Here is a 16692-nt window from a genome sequence, read left to right as displayed (position 1 = left end):
ATCTACAGAATCTAATGATTTTGGTCACAATGAAGAAATGAGCTTTATGACGCAGACTTTTCTTTCCCTCCCTCCCTCCCTCCCTCCTTCCCTCCCTCTCTCATCTGTGCAACGTCATAATATAAATATAAAAATGAGTATAGCTTACACTGTTAGTTTCATAATTTGACCTTCCCCAGGGATACACATTTACTCTCCTTGCTATACTCTCCTTGCTATACTGTGCTTAGGAAATAGATGCCTAAGACACACATGAACAGACAGGAAGGCTTTATTTAAAAAAATGACCAACAGAAAATATATTTGATAATTAAAGAAGTGAAAGTATTATCCAGAAGAAAAGAAGCTACTTTTGATTTTAATCATTTATGGTAACTAGGAATCCATGTTATAGCTTGCTTTTCAAGTAATGTTTTGCTTGTTGTTAGACTAGATGGCAAGGTTCTGCATTTATTGTGAGGCAAATGCACTTGTGCTTTTCATTCATTAGTAATTGAAAATACTCACGTGGTTTTTTTGTAGTTACATTTACTGGAACACTGGATGGACCAGTTCCAGCTGTGTTGTAAGCCCTCACTGTGGCAAAGTACATGGTATTGGCCTTAAGACTGGTAATGTTTTTTGCTGTTACATTGCCATTGACTCTTATTTTCCCAGTTGTTGAGTCTTTGGAATCATCCATCCAATATAAGACCTAAAGTTTAAAAAACAAAGACAGAAATTTTCTCCCTCAATTATGGCAAGAAAATTGACAAAAATAAAGTTTCAGAAGGAACAAATAATTTTATAAAAACATATGTCACATATTAAATATAAATTATATGTAAGCACACTACTTCATTTTTTCCTTTTTTAGATCTCCAAATGTGAAATTGTTTTTATCTAGGCAGTTATAATTAAATAGCTACTGACTTACACCTTTTCTGAGTTCTAACAAATGTTTGATGAGGACTAGCTGATAGTCTATGAACTACATTAGCTATTCTAACAACAAAGTTGTTTTCCAAATGTGGATTAGTCACACAAAGTAGGAGGTAGCAGCCAAGTTGGCAGAACACCAACTTTTGACGAACTAAAAATAAAGATTAGGGGGAAAAATCCTCACGGACGTACTGTAAGAACATCTCAAAATACAAATGAAGCTTCACCTGGCTTCTTGACCCTGAAATAGCAGCTCTCCGTAGCTGAGGAAAATAACAGAAAATGATTCTTTATAGCTTTAGAGGTATATACAGAAATTATGCCTTTCGTGAGATGTAGCAGATTCAGAGCTGTAGTTACTACTTCCTTACCTGTCCTCATTCCCCTTTTAAGTATAGGGTCAACTTGTTAAGCTAACAGTTATAATCTTGGCCTTTCTCATATGTAAGAGAGTACTGTGGTATATTTCAAGAAATAGGACTGTAGTGTTTTCACACATTGAATGCTACCTCCATTTGCAGTCTTGTGATTTTGTCTCCTTAATCAGTCATACAGTGATTCATCCCTGATTCTAGTTTGGACATATTCACATTATCTTTAATCAACATTCTATGTATGACCTATCTAAATGCCCAGCCTTTGCTTTTTGGTATGCAAGAAACCAACACATTTCTGCCCTGCCTCCCTCCCTCCCTCCCTTCCTCCCTCCCTCCCTCCCCCCTCCCTCCCATCCATCCATCCATCCATCCATCCAACTTTTTTGCAAAAAAGCTTTATGTATATATGTATCTATCTATGTGTCTATCTATGTGTCTATCTATGTGTCTATGTATATACATATGTATGTAGGTATGTAGGTATGTAGGTATGTAGGTATGTAGGTATGTAGGTATGTAGGTATGTAGGTATGTAGGTATGTAGGTATGTAGGTATGTAGGTATGTAGGTATGTATCTATCTATAGATAAAGGTATAGGTATAGATATAGATATATAGATAGTATTCTACCTATAACAACATAATGAGATGGAAACTACTTAAGCAGAAAAAGGATCAGTTGCCAAAAGTGAAACCCATATGGTGAGATAGCACACTAGAGCAAGAACAAAGACACATGTGAAATTAGTGAACAGACAAGGTTATTTTAGAGAAAACAGCAGATGGTACAGATGGGAAGCATATATTTTGGCTGAGAATATTTAATAGGTTTTCAACAACAACACCTCATAGCCAAGAATCCTTCCAGTATGTCTGGTCCATACAAGAGGGTTCCAAGAGACTTCCATTTCAAAAGATGAGAAGCTTTGTACTGAAATGCCAGTTGGTGCGATCTGAGGCTCTAGGAAAAAGCAGAGGCACAGCAAACCTTGTTGCTTAATTTTTAGCAGGCTATTCCTAAAACATTGGGACTGCATAGTTGTTAAACCAAAAAATAGAAGAAACTTCATCATAGAGATCCTGAAATAATAAGATTTATAATCTCATCCGTAAGATTTATGACTTAATTTAAAGACTTTCTGTGTATTAAGTATTAAACCACTGCATCATGTGCGTATTGCATCAGCCATATTACTGGGAGCATTTCAGACAGGTTTCCAAATTCTGTTTCATATGACAGAAATAGATAGAAATATGAGATATGTACTACTTTACTTACCATCCTCTCCAGAATACACAAGAAATACTGGGCTCAGTGTGCCTATTCCTTCATGATTAAAGACACCCACTTTCACTTCAAAGGGAAATAATGATGGGATGCTTTCATTTCTGTAGATATATTTTGATGCCTCCACTGAAGTCACCACTGCTTTAGTCCAGCTGAAGGAGCCAAGGGGCCGAAACATAATAAGGTATCCAAATCCTTCCCCATTTTGTAGTTCTTCAGGAATGGACTGCAAGAAGCATAATAAATCACTTCTAACCAGTGTACCTGCTCTCTTCATCCCATCAAATATTTTATGTGTATTGACTTGGTTGACTGGCCTTGAAGAGAAAATGTTTGTTCCACCAGCCAACATAGTATTGAAAGCAACAATTAAAAGAAAAATCTATTGAGACAATCAATTTAGAGACAAAAGACCTAATCAGCACCATTAAAATTATATACTTTAACAAAATGGAGAGAGAAGGGTCAATGGGAAAAAGTAGCAACATTGTATAACATGAACCAGAGCAATTAAGAACTGAAACAGTGTTTTTTTAAAATTAAAATACCACATAAGAGTGATGACAGGGCTCCCAGCCAAACTGACTGAGAGACCTGATAATAGATTGACAAAGGATAACATAAGAGATAGAAATTTATATTGATAGTCCCAAATAACTAATTATCTTACATCAATGGCGGCTTCGTACCAGTTCAGACCGGTTCGGCCAAACTGGTAGTGGTTTGGTGGCCTGGATCACCGGAACCAGCAGCGACCCAGGCCTGCCAAACCGGTTCTATGGGTGGCGCTATAGATGCCACCACCTTGTTTTTCAGTTCTGCACATGTACAGAACAATTTTAATAGCACTGTGCATGTGTGCGCAGCACACACATGAGCGAATCAGCAGTAGTGCCTGCCGGAACCCACCCCTGCCTTACCTAGATTATTTTTTAAAAAAATCTCAACTCTAAATTAGCAATAAGGTAGTCAACCAGACCCAGCCTAGGCACTTTGATCTTGTCATTAAGCTCTTCATGCATACATATATAGAGTAGACAGAGTAGATGATAGATAGATAGATAGATAGATAGATAGATAGATAGATAGATAGATGGATGGATGGATGGATGGATGGATGGATGGATGGATGGATGGATGGATGGATGGATGGATGGATAGATAGATAGATGATACCTACATACCTACATACACATACATACATACATACATACATATGTTATATTTTAGAATGAAATAATCCTTTTCCATACTCCTTGCCAATGTTTTCTGCATCATTATCCTGGCTTGCTTTATTCCATAATCAATGAGCATCCTAATTCCCAACAACTTTCTTATTCCCATTCAATCTTCTACCAGCAGAGAAGACTTGATTTAAAAATTAAAGTCAGTCTTAACTAAGAAAACCAACTTTTCAAGAATTTTAACTTTAAACTCAAAAGTATAATGATTATCTCAGATTCAGAGTGATTCTTCGCTGCTATCTGTTCAACACACTTTGCCATCTTAAGTGTTTACTGTAGCTTTGACATCTTACAATGGAAAATTTAAAATGCTGTATGAATACACTTTTATACCATATAAAATTAAATCCTCGATGGACTCATTTGAAATGTTTAGTTTATGAGAAGTGAGTGGGTGAAAGATTTCAAATTGATACTCGTCCACATCTCAATCTGCTTAGTTGTTTTTCTTTTTGAGATCATTCAGGGTCAGTTAGTCTCTGATGCTTTCTGTGAGTATTAGCATCAAAGTAATTATGAATACTGCTGTTTACTCTTGTCTGAGTCTTAAGGAATAAAAAAGTTATAGACTACCAATATTTAGTTTATTTATATCCATAATTTATTGGATTGTTTGGTTAAGTATTTCAACTTGAAATATTAACTGGCACCTGATGGATGACCAGAAGTATCTGTGTATGTGTGTTTGTGTTTGTGTGTGTGTGTATGTGAGAGAGAGAGAGAGAAAGAGAGAGAGAGAGAGAGAGAGAGAGAGAGAGAGAGAGAGAGAGAGAGAGAGAGAGAGAGAGAGAGAGAGAGAGAGAGAGAGAGAATGGGCATCATTTATATAATTTAAATTGTTTCTGATGCTTCTTTAATCTCAGAATTCATCAGCTAGCTATTTCATCCATCATAGTAAAGCAGATTATGGTGTTCTGTTGTGTTAGCTAATTCCTAGAAGAAAAAGCTTCATGTCAAATGAAAATTAATTTGGAGCATCTGGGGGATTCAAATGTACTCTATGTTATCTTTCTTTTTCTTTCTGATATAAAGAAGAGAGAGATTATGAAAGGATGATTACAGTGCATGATAGTAGGTACATTTTAAAAACCAATATTCATAATGTGCCCTTAATTTTGGACCTAAAGTTTATACGAATTTACATTAAAACCTATGAAAATGATTAGGAGGTAAGAAGAAATGAATTATATATATAACATGTCCCTTCAAACCATTTATGTATTTACTTTCTAATGAATCAAAATGTCCATTTTGTTCTGAGTTTTTCTTTCCGTTTTCCTGGCATTACACACAGAATGCAACTGTCAGCTGTCAAGTCAATAGAAATAAAAGACTAGCACTCTTTCTATGTTCCTTGTCACAGAGGAGCATTTTTTTTTCTCAGAAAGATGGGTGTCATGCAGCTGTTTTTTAAAATAATACATCGGAAATGTTACATTGGACTTAGGCCAGAGCTATAAGTTATAAAATAAATAAAACAAAGTAAAATAACTGTGTCCTCAGTTGGTCCATATAATACACGGACTTATTTCACACATGTGTATCCCTTGTATATTCTTAGTTCTTCTTTTATTTATCATTAGTTGATAACCCGGCATTGCCCAGGTATTTATGTATCCTACTCCTCTATTAGACAGGGAAACCCCTGATTTCAGCGACAATGAAATTAGTTACAAATGTTTTTCCTGTGCCCCCAGAAGTGTCAAAACCTTGCTGTTTTGCTAGCTGATCCATGATCATGTGGTATGCTTTTTTCTGATCTTGATTTAGAAGTGGCTTCTTGTCCGTGATATTTACACTAAGCTGTTCGATGTTGTAGTTCTTTTCTCATATGTAATCTGTGTGAAATACGTCATGTCGGTCTCGTAGTGGTGCAGGCAGGCCAAGTTGCAGTAATGTTTTTTTTTTTTAATAAATGTTTTTTTTTTAAGTTGCAGTAATGTTTTATTGATCATGGTCATATACATTTGTCCTAAAAAATAATCAAAGCCTTGTTGAAAATGTCCCAAGCAAATGTAATTTCTAATGTTGGATTTTCCCCCTTAACAGAGGGATCCCCCTTCCTTGTGGAGTACTGTGAAGCTGTTACCATGGCAATTCCACTGCACTGTACACTAGAATCCATTTTACAGAAGTATAGTAGAAGCCGTTTTAAGGCACAACAGGCTGTATCTTAACAGAACACACACCTCAAGGAGTGTTAGGGGTGCTTACCCCCACAGTATTTGTTTCCAGAGAGTAAGTCGTTTGTGTAACAAGTTTGGTTGAAATTGCTCAAGATGTTCAAGATAGATATCGCCACAGGAAAACATTATTTTAGAGCTCTACTCTTCTTAGCTTACATAGATGGAAACCTTGAACATCCTACCAGGATAAGCAAATAAGATTGGCTAATTCTTTGCATGTGGCCCAGAGAAACATCATATTGTTGAATGCTGCCAAATGGCAAGTAGGTGTGGAATGACATACTTGGGAATCACCCAAGAGTTTGGTATAAGATGGGCAGGTATATAATTGTTTTAAATAAATAAATATTCCCCATATCAGGTTCTGTTGAAAGATTATCCACCAGAGCAGAGTTTCTCATTCTCAGCAACATTCAGATGTGTGGACATCATCTCCCAGAATTCTCCAGCCACTCTCAATATTGACCATCATCCCCTATGCTGGTTGTGGAATTCTGGGAGTTGAAGTCCACACATCTGAATGTTGAGAAGGGTGAGAAACATTATACCAGAGTAATCAATACCAATAAACACATCTACTTTGTGCAGTGTTCATGGAAAATTATTTGTCCTAGTTCTTTAGATGTCTGCACTTCATTCAGTCTGATTGGTTTTTAAACCGGAATGTTCTTCACAGTGAATAGAAAGGATGCATGGTAATGAAACAAAACTTTATGTCAATCAGGTTTAGTGGAATTTAATCCTCTGCAAAGTTGTCCTTAAATGGAGACCCAGCTCTCCTGAGAAATCTGTAATGTTGGGAAAGGTGAAAAGAAAAAAGAAGAAAAAAATGACCAGCAGCAATGTGGAGAGACTCAATTACAGTGACAATGGATGTAGTTTTGGAAAATGTGAAGGACCAGACAGGGGACAGATCACTCCAGAGAAAATATATCTGTGCTGTTGCTAGTAATTGACCACAATATGGTGGTAAATAATCATAATAGCATTGAGGAAATTGAACTTATGAAATTTATTAAAAGAAATATACAACACAGAGTTTAAATTGTTGTGGCAGTACAAATAGGAAATTTCTAGACATTTGAAGGGAATGGGAAAAATATGTTTCTTGTATCTGGTTTTCTTTTAGACTTAAAAATGGTGTCTGTGTGTGTGTGTGTGTGCGCGTGCGTAATATATACAATTTAAGGTATATATAAATATTTTATGTTAAACTTAGATTATTCCTGAACCCATCAGCCCAAAATTATAGCACTTTCATCTTACTAAAATTCATTCTCAGTGTATTGGTTCTTGTCCAATCAACATTATTTTTTACTCTTATTTCTATGTTTATATTGTTATTCATCCTGTAAAACATTAGATCCTTACCCTAAGAAGTATACTTAACCCAAGGGAAAAATCAAACAAAAGAATGAAGGTTAAACTAACTGAGAAAATAGTATGTGTATATTTCAATTGTTGTTGCTCATAATTACCTGTACATAATTAATTATAGTAGGTGGGGGCAAGGAACTGTTGGTCCCAAAGTATTGCTGGAATGAAATTCCTAGCAGCTTCACTGAGGAAGACCAAAGTTGAAAGATGTATGGCACTGTAATGTGTTTATTTGATTGTGATTGATTAGGTGCCATCAATTTGATGTTAACTCTAGAGATAACATAAATAGACTTTCCACAGAATTATCTAACCCCAACCTGGCCATTCAGCTCCTCCAGTGAGAAGCTGATGGGACAGTTCAAAGGAAATAAACTTTGAGCAGCAAGTTCAGATCCAGAATACAGATTTTTTCTGAAAAAGAATTTTAAAAACTGTAGCCCACAATTGCTCTCAGGTAAACTCTCAACAATCACTGCAAACACTTTTCTCAATGAAAGACTGATTTGTGTCAGTTCCAGCTGTGACGGGGCTGTTTTGATATAGAAACAAAGTCCCATAGAGGCCTGAAACATTTTCCCTTAAAATGTTTTAATATGTGATGGCTACAATAGAAGTGAAAAAGAAGCAGATAGATGAATGTGGGTAAGTCCCCCAGTTCTATTCTTGATTGACATTTAAATACAAATACACCAAAAGCATTACATTTTAGTAAAATTGGGAAATTTCAAGAGTAGCAGTATTATGCAACAATATATGTATAGGCACTAAGTATTCAACTGTCATGCTTTTTAAAAGCAAACTTGAACATTAAACTTCATAGATTCTATAGAGAACATGCAGTTTGGAGTTGCAGAGATTTTTATTCCTATTTGCTGGAAAGCAGGACATGCAAGAGAATTGCTGATTTGACTTTGACAGGTAAGAGTCACCAGTGAGTTATTAAAGCATGGAGATGTGGGTGACATGTTCTCCATGCAGTCCTCCTAATCTTTCGTCTTCTTTTTTTAATTTTCAGATTTGCATTAGCAGTGCAACATAACATATCTAAATAGGAGTCTAATCAGCATATGTGAATGAAAAAGAGATAATATCAGTTCTTAGGCATGGAAATACCTTGAGTTATCCTTGCTGGCATGTCTCCAAAGTCACAGATAGCTAGAAATAAATGTTTCATTGGAACATACTAGCAAATAAACCTAGGTGAAAGTCTTATGCATGAACCATCTATGTGCCATCTAAACATTCTTATAATGATACTTGATATTGAAAGGTCTTATCCTGTTGTTTTTTTAAACGTATGGCAAGATACAAATTACCAGCATTATATTCCGAAATAACAAGGGTGGAAGGACCAAGAAGCAACTAAAACTGTGTAAAGTGTTGCATGCATTAAACACTCAGATTGGAATGTTAAGCTGTCTTCTGCATAGTAATGATAAGAGGGCTATAGATGACTTCCAAATACCTTTACAACATTTCTCTCAGTTTACTTCTCTAAATTGCTAACAATAGCACAACAAAGTGATTTTGTTAGAGCTGTCATATATCTTCCACTCATTATCTTGAAGACCTGAGATTGATTTACAAATTACCTCCCACGTGATGACAAGTTCAGATCGGCTTCCTCCACCTCCGCTGACATTTGTGGGTGCCACTGTGGGAACTAACAGAGAGAGAGAAAGAAAAAAAAAACATACACCAGACATTTATTTTTATTATTTATATGTATGTGTATATTTATATTATTTATATTATTTATATTATTTATATTATTTATATTATTTATATTAGTTATATTAGTTATATTAGTTATATTAGTTATATTAGTTATATCTATATTTATATCTATATTTATATCTATATTTATATCTATATTTATATCTATATTTATATCTATATTTATATCTATATTTATATCTATATTTATATCTACATCTATATTTATTTATCTGTCAAAGCACCTGGTCTGCCCAAATATGGGAGGGAACATACTGCTTCCCTTTTGCCTTTCAGCCCTACTCCAGTCACTTACACAACAAACCATTTTGTGTTACATTTTTGCTGATAAAGAAATGAAGGGAGACTAGTATAGATTTATTTCAAGCTATTTAGCTCTCATCAACTAACGGTACCCTTACTGGGATTTGAACTTGAGCTTAGAAGTTAATACAACTGCCTAATATGTAAGTGGCCCAAGTTCAAATCCCAGCAAGGGTATGGCCAGCTGATGATAACTAAATAGCTTGAAATAGATCTATACTAGTCTCCCTTCATTTCTTTATCAGCAAATGTCTCTCTCCCCCCCCTCTCTCTTTCACACACACACAAACACACACAGACACACACACACATGTTCTGTCTGTCATATGCATGCATGATTCTGTGAAAAGAAGAGGAAATTCAAAGTCACATAGTGATATACATCATCAGAGCTAGCTATGGGAAAAGAATTGTAAAATATGGAATACTTTCTGGGCCCAATATGTTGTTATTTGAATTAACCATGACTGTATCTACAAATAAAGTGGAGAAATTGTCCATTGAGGCTGAGAAGGGGATTATGCTGATTGTCTAGCTCCATGGAGATTTGCAGCTTGGTTCTGACACATATTGGGATAGCTGTTCCTAGAAAATACAACCAGCTGTCATTGTGATACAACTAATTTCTCTGTCATAGATCATCTCACTGAAATCAATCTGAAGCAATAGACATTCATAAATGACTTCTGTATAGTCTAGAATCCTATATAGGTAGTTCTCGATTTATGACAATTGGGACCAGAAATTCCATTGCTAGGTAAGGAGATTATTAAGTGAGTGTGTACAATTTCATTATTTTTTTTGTTATGGTTGTTAAGTGAATCATTGCAATTAAGTGAATCAAGCCAATTTGGCTTTCCCTGTTGACTTTGCTTGTCAGAAGCCAGCTGGGAAGATTGCAAATGGTGATCAAATGATGCTGCAACATGCCAGTTGCCAAGTGCCTGAATTTTGATCCTATAATATTGAGGATCCTGCAATGGTCACAAATATGAGGACTGGTTGTAAGACACTTTTTTCCTTGCTGTTGTAAACTTCAAACAGTTGCTAAATGAATGGCTGTAAGTCAAGTACTCCTTACACCCACTTACTTGAACATGCAGAGTTTATTTTTCTATAGATTACCACTATTGCTACAAAATTGTCCACATCATGAGCAACTGGATATCTTACAGTTCTTGTATTACTATATATTACTATACAATACATACAGTACATAATACGTAGAGTGCATATTGTTATACAGGCCTCAATCTATCTTAACTTTCAATCTACAACAGGAGCATTTAACTCAAGGCCTGGAGGCCAGATTCAGTCCGTAGGATGCTTAGATTTGACTTGCAGGGCTGCCTTGGAAACAGCAAAGGACCAGCCTGCATTGCCTCTGCCAATGAAAATGGAACTCTGGAGGACCACCTGAGTTCTGTTTTCATTGGCAGAGGATTGCAAAAGGCCATTGCAGCCAAAAACAGAGCATGTGAGGGCTGTGGGCAGCCCCCCCCCTCCAAGCTCAATTTTTGCTGGCAGAGTGCTAAGGTCACCACAGGTGTCCCCAACATGAGTGATGTCGAGCTGGCCATGCCCACCCTGACCACATCCACCCCAGTTCCCCGAGGTCAAACACAACCCTGATGCAGCCCTCAATGAAATTGAGTTTGATACCCCTGATATACAGGATAGCCCAGAAACATAACTTTTTCATTTTTGACAAATTTGTGATTTCTTTTTTTTCATGGTAGACGGTATTCATAAAAATACGTTTCTGTCTTATTTTGGGATGGAAATAGGACATCAAATTTTGCTGTTACCCATAATTGAGTGAATTGCTTAGGAGTTGCCCAACATGGGAAAAGTGAATGGGATGATTAACTAAAATGAAGAATTAAAATGAGACTTTTTAAGACTAGCATAGATAACATTCCACTGTCCAATTAATTAGTCCATGCTCACTCAGGCTTATATTTACTGTATTTGCATGGGAAAGAAATTAATACCACTGCTCAACAAAGCCTCACCTGGGTCATAGCTGAGAATAAGATGAAAATTTTCAGATAACTGCACAATTATTTCTTTCTTCCATTTTAATAAAATGGGTAACAGCTCATTTGCTTGTAGTCCAGGTTTCAAACGGACAGACACTCCATTTTTCCTTTTATTAACATTTGCTACACCTGTTTCTCTGAAGATGACATTAATTAGCAATGTCACCATTTAGTAAAGAGCTACAAAACACAATTGCTTCCCTATTATTTTTGGAACAGTTTATATTGCTAAAGTGGGTAGGATTTAGCTAAATCTCAAATACTGCACAATAAATGAAAGGTGCTATTTTATTCCATTATCTTTCATACAGGTAGTCCTTGACTTATCACTGTAATAGAGCATGCCCATTATGTTCAAAGGTTGTGAGTGTTGTTAAGCAAGGCAATCATGTGATCCGTCTTGCTCCCCTCTGCTCTCTCCAATGCAGTCATTATGTGATTATGCAAGTTGTTAAGCAGACCACATGGTACTCATGGGTGAGGGGAAGACCTGGGAGACCTAGTACAGACCCATGTCCACCTGCCTAAGGCCTCCCAAGGCCTGAGACAATCTGTGCTACAATTGGGGTCTTCACAGTTTTTACTTTCCACACTACTGGGTCCTATATCTTTCTCTCTGAAGCCCAGTCACCATTTGCACCATTTGGAAGATCTGGGGAGCTCCAAGCTGATATTGGTGAAAACAGGGGAGGCCTCTCGGCCTCTCATTGCAGCCACTCCAAAAAACCTGCCAGCTTTTGGGATAGAGCCACATGACCTAAGGATGTTGAGGAATGACCTGTCCTCCTTCCCTAATATGAGCTCCAGAGCCCCAAGCTCAGCTTCCCTACAGGTGAACAGGAGAAGTGGCATCCATAAGCTTCATGGCTTCATACCAGAAGCTGGCACGATAGTTTTGCAAGCCATCCAGAGTCACTGACAGTGAGTAGATGGTCATATAAATTTTCTTAAATATGAATGAATGAGATAAATAAATAAATAAATACATTTTCAAAATGGCAATTCATTTTGGCCACTCCAAAAACATCACCCTCTTACAGATAATGTCACACAGCCTAGGGATGCCAAGGTATAGAATGGGCTGTCTTCTTTCCAAAGTGTGAGCTCTGGAGCATCAAATGTTTTCCAAAGGCCAGTGCATGATGTCTGACAGGGAATGGGAGGAGTTTGTGGACCCCAGTGGGGTGAAAAGCAGGCAACTAGCTATAGGTTTCTTGGGTGATAATTCCCACTTGATATCTTGTTCAGGAGTTGCAGCTGGTGCCACACTCAAATCCAAATGCATATATGTTATTACCAAGCAAGTTTCAGGAATGCTTATCAACTCTCCTCCTCTTATGTCTTATTAAGTCAATGCATGCTTTATTAGAGACCAACACTGCATCAAGCAGTAAAAGCAATCAAAGACTGGGGCACAAGCGCTTTCCAACAGCAGGCGTAAGGGTTGAACATTTTCCTGAATTGGCCATATCATTGAAATATTTGCTTGAATTGGTTAACAAATTGATTGGTCAACTTTTAAGTATTTCACATGTCTGACGAATATGGCATGTTGCTTAAATAGATCCATGGGTGGTGTCATGAACAATATTTGGAGGGGAGCATGAGGGAGTGAAGGGGGAGGTGGGTTTGCTATTGATTTAGTAGCCAACTACAGTGGTATATATACATATACACGCCTGCATGTGTGTGTTTATATATTCTGATATAAAAGTAGAAAAAGAAAATGATGTAACTTTTGCTGTTAATCTGGTAAAAATTAAAAGAACTGGAATGAATATATGCATTTTGCTTTGTACTGTGATGCCAGGTTTTTTTTTTCAATCAACGTATCTACATACATTTTACATATCTACTGGGGCCATTAAACCAGTTAGTGTGATGAAAGCAAGTACAAACAGCCAGTAGAATCAAGCCTTAGCCCTTTGTGGGTGCATTGCTGTATACCCTAAAAGCAGAGAGCTTGTGGTATGATTGCATCATGCTGCCTTTGCTGTTTGAATGAAAGCAGCTGGAGGACGCAAATATTTATGATTTTGCAAGTGAAAAAAATGTTGATACACACACAGAGAGAAATGTATATGTGAAAATACATTAGGGAATGCATAGCACTGTTTGCATTCAGATATTTGCCTGAAAGTTAGTCTTAGGTAATGATGCTAACACTATAAATTGTATACATAATAGTATAAATATGCTGATTAGTATGCATTAAAATTTACTCTTTTCCTTCCTCCCTCCCTCCCTCCTTTCTTTTCCTTTCCTTTCCTTTCTCTTTTTCTTTTCTGCCATTCTATATATCTACTTAAAAGTAAGCTTAAGAGAGTTCAAGATGACCTAAATTTACGTAAATAGGCCCTCTGAAAATGTTTCTTTGAAGAGATATAATGATACCACAAGGCTCTTTTTCTTCATCACCTCTCTCCAATATGTGGTAGGTGATCAAAATAGGCACCATGGACATCTCCACTGTCCTGAATTTTGCCTTCCATTACGGAAGGTTTCATGCTGCAATTATTAACTTTAAATTGGTGTGAAATAGTTTAGATGCTAATAGTTAGTTGAAAAGGGGAACAGAGAAATATAAATAATGAAATACAAATAACCCTCCTATTGTTTCTTGAAGGTTACTGAAAGGTAAACCGTTATGATCAGAGATGGTATTCAGCAAGTTCTGACCAGTTCTGGAGAACTGGTAGCGGAAATTTTGAGTAGTTCAGAGAACCGGTAAATACCAACTCTGACTGGTCCCACCCCCATCTATTCTCTGCCTCCCGGGTCCCAGCTGATTGGGAGGGAATGGGGATTTTTTAGTATCCTTCCCCTGCCACACCCACCAAGCCACTCCCACCAATCCATGCCACGCCCACCAGAACTGGTAGTAAAAAAAATTGAATTCCATCATTTATTATGATGTAAAATTAAGATGAGCAAAACTGTATTTTAAGAGCTCTTAAACCCATTAATAATATTTTAAGTAGCTTACTAGATGCTTTAGTTCTTAGTAGCTCCGATGGTGTACTTGGTTCCCCAATTCCAATACCGTTAGCAGCTACAACTCGAAACTCATATTCAACCCATGGATTTAGATCAACTACTGTAGCTGTGTGGGTCTTTCCATTAATGACTTCAGGAACTTAAGGGGAAAAAAACAAAAATAAAAGGGCTAGAGACAGGCAGTTTTCGAAAACAGCATAGAATGTAATTCAGAAAGGTGTACCTGTTAAAACAGCTTGCCATCCAAGTGAAAAAGGGGTCCTTGTCTGAACTGTGTAGGTGTGGACAGGACTGTTGTTTTCTGCTCCTGATTTCCAATTCAGCACTGCAGTTGTACTAGATACATATTCAATAGTAACCTCTTTTGGTGGGCCAGGAATGCCTTATTAAAACAAAAGATCCATTCTCAACTTCGAACCGAACCTGGCAACAGCCATTTTTCTGTTCCTCAGTTGTCACACAGAAGGGGAAGGGGGGAAGGAGGTTGGAATGCCTTACTAGACACAACAGAGAGCTTTCTCGTGAGAACTAAGATCATCTCTACTGGCAACGGGTAAGGTTGGGGAAGGAGTGCCTGGAGTGCCTGCCACTTAACCCAATTGGCCAGCATGACTTGTGACCCTTGGGGATGGGGTTATTTTTAGCTTCATTATACTGTAACAGCGGGAAAGATTTAGAGTTGGGTTTCCTTTGAAGCTGTGCCAATATGATGTACTCAATAAAGAAGACATTTGAGAAGGGTGCTAATCTCAGATTTGCTTAGTTTCATTAGTTGAAGCCTTGACATCCATATTATTTTAGCAGAATTGTTTGAAGTTCTTTGCGGTTTAGGGTTTACTGGTGAACTTAGTACTAATGGACCTGATTAAAGAGGATAGTTCGAAATAAACATGGGAATTTCCCTTCAACCATGTAAAGTGTACCCTAAGGGCTAAACATCTTACATGACTACTTATATAAAATAGATTTGATTTCAAAAGATTCTTTTAGATCCAGGCTTAGAATATTCCTGATACTGAGGAAAAACAATACTTGGCATATCTGGGGAAAAAATCATGCTGACTGGGAGATGAAGTTCAGCAGTTTCCGTTGTTAGCAATTCCCCATCATTCTCAAAATAATGAAGTCTAAGCTACACAATGGACTTTTCTCTCCACTTCTTAGGCAAGCACACAAAATGACTCCCTTCTGTTTTTAGCCATAAAGTCCCTTCAATGGTCTTGGGACTGAAAGCAACATATTATATCAGTGTTTCATGGCCTTGTCAACTTTAAGCTATATGGATTTCAATTCCCAGAATTCCCCAGTGAACAATGGGCTTTGTAAATGAAATAAGCACTACAATCCAAATCTCCATTCCTAGTCATTCTGCTACTTCCAGTTAATAAGGAATGAACCAACTATTATCATATCTGCTAGAATACATGGCATCCTGTAGCTCCTTATCTTATAATTGCTATCTACAGGATATGTGAATTAATTTGATCCTACAGTTGGAACATGACAAATTAAGTTTTCAAGAGTATATCTGCCATGCACCCACTATCAATGTCCATACCTGTTTCTTCACTAGTACTCCTGGGAGTGGCTTTCTTTCCCAAGCATATCTAAACCATTATATCTAAAACAAATGAAATTTCAGTTTCCCTTTCCATTCCAGTCTTCATTATAGAATTCAAGATTAAATACTTCTTGGCTCTAATATTTATAGGTCAGCCTTTAGGGCAAAATACATTTTCAATATAAAAGAGTCAATTGCCTATAGAGCAAATTTTAATTTCAAGAGAAAATATAACAGTAGGTCATATATCTGAGCTATAGATCATTAGTTATACATATTTAATTTAATCAGTTTCTCTACAATTTAAGGGTATTATACACTTCTATATAATTAGCTTAATTTTTAGAGTTTATAGACTTACCTCTTACAATTATTTCTGCTGATGCTGACAGAGTGTCCATCAATGTTTGCACAGTGCAGATGTATTTTCCAGCATGATTTAGCTGAATATTTCTTATCATAAGATCTCCTACAGAATCCTTAGATAAAAAGAACACAAACAATTAATCAGACATGATGTATTTCCCTGATGCATATTTTTATAACGTGCTAAATATTAATAAAGATGTGGTTTTTAAATTGAATTATACAATAGTGTCATCTATTTTTTTCATTCAGACACTTTTATTACAATTCCCACAAATAATGCCAACAAT

At 36.6% G+C, this 16692-nt stretch overlaps 1 protein-coding gene across 1 annotated transcript in view; it reads right to left on the bottom strand.

The window, feature by feature from the left end:
• CNTN6 (contactin 6) overlaps positions 1 to 16692 on the bottom strand; it is a 195104-nt gene that overhangs the window by 11759 nt on the left and 166653 nt on the right. The window contains exons 13-19 of the mRNA XM_087708896.1: positions 16398 to 16515; positions 14699 to 14857; positions 14465 to 14614; positions 8989 to 9059; positions 2578 to 2812; positions 2144 to 2259; positions 508 to 694 (exon numbers count right to left, since the gene is read on the bottom strand). Of these exons, the coding sequence (XP_087565022.1) occupies positions 508 to 694; positions 2144 to 2259; positions 2578 to 2812; positions 8989 to 9059; positions 14465 to 14614; positions 14699 to 14857; positions 16398 to 16515 (1036 nt within the window). The remainder of the gene's footprint in view (positions 1 to 507; positions 695 to 2143; positions 2260 to 2577; positions 2813 to 8988; positions 9060 to 14464; positions 14615 to 14698; positions 14858 to 16397; positions 16516 to 16692) is intronic.

Source organism: Thamnophis sirtalis, unplaced genomic scaffold, assembly GCF_051295495.1.
Source record: "Thamnophis sirtalis isolate CommonGarterSnake01/CBP01778 unplaced genomic scaffold, rThaSir2_p1.2 scaffold_3, whole genome shotgun sequence".
Lineage (NCBI taxonomy): Eukaryota > Metazoa > Chordata > Lepidosauria > Squamata > Natricidae > Thamnophis > Thamnophis sirtalis.
Note: the sequence above shows the minus strand (reverse complement) of the source record. Positions and strands in the feature narration are given on the sequence as shown.